This window comes from Puntigrus tetrazona, chromosome 13, assembly GCF_018831695.1.
Source record: "Puntigrus tetrazona isolate hp1 chromosome 13, ASM1883169v1, whole genome shotgun sequence".
In the NCBI taxonomy this organism is placed as follows: Eukaryota; Metazoa; Chordata; class Actinopteri; order Cypriniformes; family Cyprinidae; genus Puntigrus; species Puntigrus tetrazona.
In genome coordinates this window covers 4,381,322-4,391,544 of record NC_056711.1, presented here as the reverse complement: position 1 = coordinate 4,391,544, position 10,223 = coordinate 4,381,322, and the positions used below count along the sequence as shown (strand labels likewise).

The following is a 10,223-nucleotide window of genomic DNA, read 5'->3' as shown; positions in this document are numbered from 1 at the left end:
ACATCTCAAACAAAGAAACTTTTCAGTATGGGTAAATAGTAAATTTTATTGGAAAACAAATATACAACTTGGAATGGACTATCTGAGGCATGACAATGCCATTAAGCGACTTTAAAAAAAAAAAAAAAAACAAGTAAAGAAAGAAAAAGAACTAGTGTGAATAAGTGAATAAAACATTAAAAAGCATTTTAAGATTCAAACAAGTTCTTGGTATAGAACAGCAGATACAAAAAGAGTTTATGTACTGAGTATCATGTAGATACACCGTGTCTTTTTTTTTTTTTCTTTTTTTGCAGTAGTGCAATGCTGAGAGAAATTTTTCATATTTTATATATATATATATATATATATATATATATATATATATATATATATATATATATATATATATATATATATATATATATATATATATATATATATATATTATATTATATTATATGAATGTATATATATATATAATATACTTTGTCCATAGTCCATGCAGAGTTATTCCTCTACATTGATGCCATGCCAGTGTCGCTGCCAAGAGACAACCAGCTGGCAGGTCTCCACTCTTGCTACGCATGAGGAGGGCAGACAGACGTGACGTCAGGTATTTTTTATTTTTTTTTGCACGTCACAACCCCCTCTTCGCGGCAACAAGCACCTGATCGTGTAACCGCACCGCCACTCCAAAAACACGATGACAGCAAAAGAAAGGGACATGAGGACTGAAGATCCTATGCAGTTTACATGCAGTTCCTTTGGACAGCCGGGAGGAGGAAGGGGAGGGGACTTAACGTTTTACAGATAAATTAAACAGAAAAAAGGCAAATTATTTATAGAAGAGAGAGGATCTGTACAAGGCCTTCATTTCGCCGTCATCATCTGTACGAATTCTGTGGAGACAGAGAACACTTTAGTCCGTTTTCCCGAGACTGACAAGATTTCATACGTGAAAGTAAAGTTGCATCCTGACGCTGCAATCGTATTGGTCCAGAAATCCCAATTAAACGAACCACGTCCCGGTAATTGCGCTGGACAAGTTGAGACAAACCTGCCTCGCGATGAACTCACCTTCGTAGTTAACCTGTCCGTCTCCATCAATATCTGCTTCTCTGATCATCTCATCAACCTCCTCGTCGGTCAACTTCTCTCCGAGGTTTGTCATGACGTGACGCAGCTCGGCTGCACTGATGTAACCATTCCCATCCTAAAGCACAGGATATCCAGGTCAGCGACTGACTGCACGTGACTCTGTGTGTGGTGCTATTCTGGAACGGGACGAGCTTTACCTTATCAAAGACACGGAATGCTTCTCTGATCTCCTCCTCGCTGTCTGTGTCCTTCATCTTCCTCGCCATCATGGTCAGGAACTCTGGGAAGTCTATCGTCCCGTTTCCTGTGCAGAAAGCAGAAGCGCTCGTTTAGACAAGCCCCGACTTTTTAACCCTCGGGTCGAATATGGACACACGCAGTGGTCCTTACCATCAGCATCCACTTCGTTGATCATGTCTTGGAGCTCAGCCTCTGTTGGATTCTGTCCGAGCGAGCGCATGACAGTGCCCAGCTCTTTGGTTGTGATGGTGCCATCGCCGTCCTTGTCAAAGAGTGAGAAAGCCTCTTTGAATTCTGCAAAGGGTGACAGACAAATGAAACCGGACCTTGTATTAACAGAATCTCCCAAAGATAAACAAACACTGAACACAAAAGGCACACAGAGGAACCAGCGGGGCCAGTTCCGAAGAAGGGATGCCCTTCTTTACACATTCGCTTCCAAAACAAGCCCTTTCAGATATTAATGAAAAACAAGCTAAAGAGCATTTAAAGTCAACATGAAGCGTATTGACTTTGTTTACATTAACAAATGTCCCTGGACTTAATGAAAGATTCATCAGCGCCTGCCGTTTCAGCTTTTTGGCTCATAACTCACCAGGCTTTGTGCTTCTTCACTTTGGAAAATAACCACTTTTACAATCAAGCAAACAGCATTCTGATGCATATTCGCAAATTCACGGTTGCACTCAGAAAGATAAAACTGAATTTTGGAAGCGAACGGGCTGGAAAACAAGTTTCAAGTTGGCTTTAAAATTGTACATCGGAGAGACAGCACCAAAGCGGTCCATACTCAAAATGAGCAGTGTGCAAAAAAAAAAAAAAATGCATACACGCCTGCATTGCTACAATAATGTGTAATTATCAGTTTATTACGCAAGGCACACACAGGAAGAACGTGTGTGACACCTAAACCAGAACAGGTTTTAATTAATAAAACGTTAGTCCCAGGCATCATTTCCTCTAAAGAGAAAAGTGACATATTCATGTAAAAATGCCACTGCCTGCTACAACGGCCTGTCCTCGTGCAAACGAAACCTTACCCTGCCTCTATGCAAACCATTGACTCCGAGACACTGTTTCTATTGAGATCCAGCACTTATGACCTCACTCTGTTCCTATGGAGACCCGCTGAACCATATGGAGATCCAATGCTGTGACCCCATTGAGCTGATATAGGATCTAGACTCCCAGAGCAGTATGGAAACACTTGCCGTGACCTCACACGATCTCCAGGGAAACACACTTCAGCGACTAGGTCTCGATGGATAAACCGCCATGACCTCACTGTCGCTATAGTGACCGACCACAATGACCTAAATGGATTCACAGCCTTTCCGTTTGAGGCTCTCAACTGTAATAACACAACCACGATTAAAGCATTAGTCAAAAAACAAAGCGCGGCGTGTCCTGGAAGTGAGAGGCTTTCACATCCATTTTCTTCAAATGTACCTGGTTGGCCTTTGCGTGGAACACCAGGAACATGAACCCCAAAATGTTACTATCATAAACAAGAATCTTTCTAGTTTTTTTCAAGCGCAATACGATAAGATATACAGAGAAATAAGCATTCGCAAATGCACAAAAAATAAACACACTAGGCCACTAAAGTTGCCTAAATAAGCCCAAACTCCCTAAAATGTTTTATAATGACACCACGCCCTACCCATATAAGTCCATCATGCCATTAGAACCTGGTCATAAATGACTCAAACCGAACCAGCGAAACAGTAACTTCATGCCATCAAGACGTTCAGTCCAACAGGGGACACACCCTGGTTCCTCGGTGCCTGCAGTAACTAACTCTCTCCAACAGAGAAGAGGGTGTGTTCATCGAAAACTACAACTAGCTCTGGGAATCACTCGTTCACTTAAGCCTTAAACCCTGCCGTTACAGGTTTCCCGCCACAACAACCTGTCCATTCATTCGGGGAGCGTGTCCCGACCCGAGTCTCAAGGCTCGCCATAAAAGGAAACAAGATAAATCCACGGAGAGAGGGGGCTGAGAAGAGGGGAAAACCACGGGAATCCACACCACCGGCCACGTGCAAGTGGACAGGAGAGAGGGGGGTGTCTTACCGGCAATCTGCTCTTCTGTCAACTGGTCAGCCTGCGAACGAGAAAAGAGAAGGGGATGACACCTCGATAATCTACAAACCAGCCATCAGGAAGCGTATACTGATCCACTATTCACTGTAACATTGCTGTCTTAAAACAAACATCACAAAAGATCCGATTGTCTTCTGCTAAGGGATAATTCACACCAACATTAGACAGAATGAAAGCTTCCTTTGGCTTTTTATTATGCAGATGGGGGAAAAACCCCAATGAAAGTTGGCTGGGACTGTTTGGCATCTTTTGTATAAAAAGTCTTAAGCGTTCGTAGAGACGATGATAGTTTTCATTTTAGGTGTATTACCCCTTTAATACCAACCGCAGAAGGCGGCGCAGTCCTTCTCCGCTGCTCCTTAAAGTCTTTGCACAGCTTTATTAATTTAAAGATCGTTGAACTAAAAGAGCACAGCCGTCAGATGCTTTCCATACAAGTGTCTGATAGCGAGCATGTAGTCAAACATGAGCCAGCGCGAGAGAAATGCGCCATATTTGCAGCTGACGCGCCTGTATTCGCTGTCAATTAAGCCTTCCAAGCTGTTGCTTTAAATTAAGACACGTTACAGCAAGAGCTGAACGTTTAACTTAAAATTAGCGAAATGAAACGTTCACGCCTACATGAAAGCAAGGCGGAACACTGCCTGCTATTAAAACGTATCACTCCCATACATTACGGGAAAATGACATACAGCCATTCAATATCAAGGAACTGCACGCTGACTGACGGACATTATTTTATGTAGGTTGACTGTTACAAATGCGTTTTGCATGCATGCGTTGAAATATAAGTTTTACTCACCATCGCGCTGTTTTAACAGATGTATCTCCACACACAACAACAGTCCGCAGCTGGCAAACAAACAGGATGCACTCATACAGAGCTTGACGCGCCTTTAATGGTCGCTTATAAACTCCTCCCCCTGCTTTCTCTCCATCCGCCAACACACTTCCTTCCCTATCAGAAACGATCGTCAAAAATGTCGCTATTGTGAGACGCAAACACGCAGTACAGAGCGCCGTGTGTTTTACACGACAGCGACGCGTTCAAACCGCGAAGACGTGCCGTTGGGCGCGAGGGGGGCCTGTTTTGAGCGGAACTAACTCACCGGCGGACTCATACATTCTGCTAATGTGTGATGCGGCAGTAGCAGTACTGTACTTTATGGGCAGGAGAGGCGGCTTCTGATTGGTCCATTCGTAGCCGCAATGCGTCACTCGCTAAGATCCGAGCAGAGCTGCATTCCCAGCTAGATTCAGTCACTACACATCAGGGTCAGAAATTAACCAGGGCTCGTGGCAGGAATGCCATGGAAAGTGACAAATTTGATTTAACCATTTAAAATATGTTTTGTGGAAAACTATCATGTAATAATGTATTTATGTAGTTATATTAGTTATATCATCACATGTATTGGCTGAACACTAATTGTTACGATGCAGCGAAAACTGGCTTGAAAATAGGCATTCTAATGTTGCTATTAATAATATAATAATAAAGTAATTTTTTTTACACTACAAGTCATGCACACGGACAAGGTGTAGCATTTAAGCATCAAGTGATTTAAGACACTTAAAGTTTATATATATATATATAAATTATTTTGATGATATAAAGCAATCAAGTTAAATACAAGTTTGCTAGAACTGAGCGAATTATTCCCTTATTACGAGTTGCAAGCAATGTGGAGAAGCAAAAATGCCTCCACATATTCAACATTGAGTCCCATAATAAATTATTAATCAAAGCATCTGAAAACATAACGGTCAACCGTTAATCTGAATATCGTGGGGGACGTGCTGTTCTCAATGCAACTTGATGAAAAATTTACTAAATGTATAGGCCAGGGATATAGCAGGCTTGTAGTGCATTGCACGTAGCCTAGTATTTAGCCTTTAATGTGTCAATGAAATAAAACGTGGTTGAACCGGTCCTGCTCTGTTAAAAGGATTCGAACATTAGTTATGGAGTGCAATCCACTTAATTTCTTTATCAGATTGATTTGGCAAGGTTGGCCCGCTGCAAGCTTTGCACAAAGTCTGCCTACAGTGTTTTACATAGCATGAAGAATAAAGCGTTTAGAAGCATTGGCGATTAAAAGCCCCCGTGACGATTCAGATCCCATTAATACAATATATAAATCAACTGAAGTAGTACAAAAATCAGCTTGATTGAAATTAAACCGCATGGTTACGGAGATATAAAACATCTCGCTGCATTAGACCCATAGCTCCTCGTAACAGGTTATGCTCAAGTGACTGATATGTGTGTATGCTTTCGGCGTGCATGCAATCAAGTGTAACATCAGCTGAGACAGGCTCATCTAGCGATATGTCAGATGTGGCATAAGGAGCAGCAGGTTTGTGGGCACATGTACAGTAGACGCTAGGCCTGCTTGTGCTCGCTGAATGCATGGGAGTATCTGATGGCCTGCTTCTCTATGCTTGGCTGCCTGGCTCTCTCTCTCCCACCGGCCACCTGTCTCTGGACCGAACCCAGGGAAGCTGCAGGTGGGACTGAGTGGAAACTCCGGGGTCATTTTGGGAGTACAGGCCTCGTAGCAAACATAAGTTGTTCTGGTCACCGCTGACTTCAGACAAAAATAGTTGTAATGTTCTTTAAAATATCCCCTTTTGTGTTCTGCAGAGGAAAGTAAGCCACATGGGCAGAATGACATAGTTCTGCACAGGCCCCGCCCACGATAGCCGTCGTTTGCCCCCAGCGAGCTTGTCATAAATCTATCATTGTGACGACTCCGGTGCAGGGGAGGATGAGATATCTCAGATTAAAAGATTGGGGCGTCTTTTTGTGGGATGTAATAACGAATATATTTACAGTCTGCTCGTCACGCCACGAAAGAGAGGGGCGGGGCCAGAAGAGCTTATTAGCGTTTAAATCAACATGGAGTAGAACTAAAACAACAGAGCTGATTTTGACAAAGAGTAAAGAAGGTGTTTTTTACACTACCATTGAGCAATTTTAATGGCATGCTAGTGGTTGAAGTAGGTATTGCGGTCCAAATGCGAAATATCGGAGAGGGTTTTTTTCACACAGCCCCTCCTTCTCAGACTTGATGTAGAATGAAATCGATTAATTATAGAATGAAAATCACAATTGTTCATGTCAACTGGCTTACTTAATGTATTTTCATTTTATAATCACAGGTTGAGCGCTATAGTTCCAACCGCATTACTTTATGATTCTGTTTGCAAATGTTCGTTACAACTATGGATTTTGGATAATGAACTCATAATAATGGAACTTGTGACCATAGTTGGCTAAATGCTTTTAGGAAATGCACCTCTGGTTTGGGACAAACATAAGTGCAATTAAAGCATGGCAGAATTTTCGATTTTAAACTGACCACAACATGTTCCCGGATTGCGTAATTAACGTGAAACCGATTCATAAATAGATGCTAACATTTGAACACAAACAGGAAGCTTACAATCCGCACCCAGTCATATGCATAAACACACACAGACGCACACATACACAAGCGCAGCATTTAGAGATCCTTATAAGTAACTGCTTCGGTGTCCACTTGGCACATGCCACCGTCTGCTGCCTAAACCCCAACACAGTGGCGTCTATTCATTCAAATCTGCTTTTCTACACTGGGATTGTAACTCGTAGAGAAGATTATGCAACAAAGAAAGAAGAAACATTATAAAGGGCCTTGCTATATTAATCACAAGGGGAAGATAAGCTGGATTCAGAATGAGCGTGAATGCAGAAAAAGAAACAAACACATTTGTAACAATCGCAAAACGTTAAGATGTTCTGAGGCTTTCTGTGTATTACAGCTTTGAATGAGATCCTCTCATTTAATATAAATATGTTTTAAGATGCATTTTTATTAGCGGCAGTTATTTTAGTAATTGGTCCTTGAAATATTTTATCATCAAAGCGACTATATATATATATATTCTAGAATGATGGTCCTGCCTTCTGATTGGTCAATACAGTATTCCAACCTTGCTAAAAATAGTTTTTTGTTTTAATATTTCATGTAGTATGTTACTATTTTATAAAACAGTAAGGCACTTAAGGTTGTGCTGTATTGAGAAAATGGTCACCTGTTCTTTGTTTTGTTTAAAATTTGAGTTATTTCTACTTTTAAAGTTCTGTTTCTGGATGTTGACTGGTCAATACGGAATTCCATTTCGTCGCAGTAGTGACCAAATATTAACTTATTAAACAGATGTACTTATTAACCCTTAAATACATACCTCAGGACTTCTGCGACCCGGGGCATCGTTCTCTACCCTCCCCCATAAACTCGTTCCTTAATCTATTCATCATAAACAATATAACAAGGGAATAATTGTAAAATACAAAAGAAGGTCTATACACTGTAAAAAGTGTATATAGGGTTGCAATATATATTTAAATAAACATATTTTTTTCCCTGCGCAATTATATTTACATATATGTGTTCCCCCTGGTAGAAATCGCAGCAAAATATTGAATTTGAAGTTATTTTGAAAGTGCGCTCTTATGACAGCGATGGTAAAATCATCAGCTCAGATCAGACTGAACCCTTTAAAGGTAACAAATATGCTTTATTTCATTCTTCTGTTGTTGTTTTTAAAATATCAAAGTCCGGGTCCCTAAAGACCCGAGGTAACACTTTGTTACACCTACTAGTTGCTTATTAGCATGCATATTACTAGAATATTAGCCATTTATTAGTGCTAGTTAAACACATATTATCTACATCTCTATTCCAACCTAATGCCTAAACTCATCAACTACAGTAAGTGTTCCCTATTCTAAAGTGTTAACAAAAATTCTCCAAAAAGTCATAACGAAACCGATATCGTCTTTCATACTATGATGTACATCCAAGTGAGGGAGGTCGAAGTCGAATGAAACAAACGCATTGAATAATCATCCGGAATAAGACCGATGACATTAGGAAGTGAAAAAAATATATTCTTACTTTAATTTGTAATATATATGAATATACCTAACACCTATTTTTTGTGACTTCTACAGATAAATGAAAATCTAATTAAACTCATACGCTTTCGAGAGCGATATCGTCGTGAAGGCACCATTGTGGGTGTTAAGAATTTCAAACTCGTGCTATTTTGAGTTAATGTGGCAGTATGCTTTGAGCGTGTTTGAACGTAAACCTGCATGACGTGTTTGCCCTACAATAGTTTTGGGTAGTGCTTGAGCAATGGCACCATACGTGGGCTGGAGTGTGAAGGCAAGTCGTTTATGTATACTCTTCTCTAAATGTGTTGTTCTCCTGAAATGACTCACTCTTCCATGTTTTTTCAAGCCTATTTATCCGCTCTGCGCAGAAATGTGCCACTTCAAGGAAGGGGGGGGGGGCCTTATCTGCCAAAGAACATTCCAGATCTTTACAGGCTTCTCATACCTTGAGCGTTTCTAGGCAAGTCCACACAGGGTCGGTACTCAAAAGACATCGCGGAACACCTCTTTACAGGAAGCAGACTGCATTTTTCTCCTCTTAAGGGCAAATGTTCGGGGCGCGCTCAGGTCGGGTCGCTGCAGGAGTCTCCGTCGAAGGGCTTGTGGGAGAGGATAGTGAGGCCAGAGCAGGTGTCTGGGTGTAGATGTCCGCCTGTGTAACTGGAGGTTGTGTCGTCTTTAATTTATGAAGCCTGACAATGCTGGAGGGGATAGAGTTGGTTTTCAGGGGTGTATGAGGATGTTAAGCTCAACAAGAACGTACAGTGGTGGTATCAGATGGTAATAACGTGGTATTTTTGATGTGTGCCGTGGTATAAAATTATTAAGTATTATATATTAAGAATGCCATCCAAAAAACAAGCCACTGTGGCCAAAACATTTAAGTACAGTTGGTCATATAATAGTATAAGGGCCCATTCTCAGTTGTTTGTTAGCATGCCTATTATTAACATACTGGCTGTTTATTAGTAGGCCTATTAATACAGCATATTCTAAATGACCATACAGTTTACCTTACTAAATGACCAACTACTTTACTAACTGTTAATATGCACAAAAATTAGTTTATTAAGTCATACTTAGTGGTTTGTTAATAAGGCAGCGGCTATTTGCACTATAGGCAATACAGGCTATTTACACCAAGTGCAAATATCAACAGATGCTATTTACACTATAAGGCAAAATAGAATTTTTTTTTGCATAGATGCTGTTTACACCAAGCGCAAATAGCAATAGATTCTATTTACACCAATTATTTATATAAGTGCAAATAGAATTTTCTGCTATTTATACTACTTATTGCAAGTGGCATTAATCTGCACCACAGTATTGAAGTACATTATAAAGCGTAAAAGTTCACTTTAAATGTAAATCATTAAATAGGTGCCATGGTTGACGCCCTTATTTAGATTTAGAAGCCCTCCCTTACACCTACCCAATACTTTATGTTCAACTTTTTGATTATTTCTTTCATTTTTATTGGAAAAAACGCTTTTCTGATGTGATTTGGAATTTGAAAGAATTTCGCCAGAAGGTGGATTTGAACCCAAGCCGATCGCATCAAAATACGATCGCCATACATTAAACCATCTACAGCACTGAAGCTGACGTCAAATGACCATCTTTTGAAGCGATGACTATCCTAATCGCACTCTGGTGGGCGGAGTTAGTGTAAATATCCTCTGCCAACAAGGCGGGCTGTTTGCACTTAGTGTATATAGACACTTCGTTAAAGTACAGTGTGACTGAATGCTCTCCCATGTCTTATTCATTTGTTCCCTCATTTCAGTTAAATCATGGTCACAGCTAAAAGTGATTAAATTAAAACAAGGGGACAAATTAGTTCAAT

General features: G+C 40.5%; 1 protein-coding gene across 1 annotated transcript; it reads right to left on the bottom strand.

Moving 5' to 3' along the window:
* Positions 1–347: 347 nt before the first annotated feature.
* calm2a (calmodulin 2a (phosphorylase kinase, delta)) lies at positions 348–4,364 on the bottom strand. Its single transcript, XM_043255643.1, has 6 exons — positions 4,229–4,364; positions 3,397–3,427; positions 1,471–1,614; positions 1,278–1,384; positions 1,060–1,195; positions 348–881 (listed from the first exon to the last, which is right to left on the bottom strand). The coding sequence occupies exons 1-6, from the start codon at positions 4,229–4,231 to the stop codon at positions 853–855; spliced, it is 450 nt and encodes a 149-aa protein (XP_043111578.1). The 5' UTR covers positions 4,232–4,364; the 3' UTR covers positions 348–852.
* Between the last annotated feature and the right edge of the window lie 5,859 nt (positions 4,365–10,223).

What these genes read in the sequence shown, in the direction of transcription:
- calm2a (XM_043255643.1), bottom strand. An exon ending in GACAGAAGAGCAGATTGCCG is followed by an intron (nt 1,615 to 3,396) that starts GTAAGACACCCC and finishes CACCCTTTGCAG; the next exon opens with AATTCAAAGAGGCTTTCTCA. An exon ending in CATTCCGTGTCTTTGATAAG is followed by an intron (nt 1,196 to 1,277) that starts GTAAAGCTCGTC and finishes CCTGTGCTTTAG; the next exon opens with GATGGGAATGGTTACATCAG.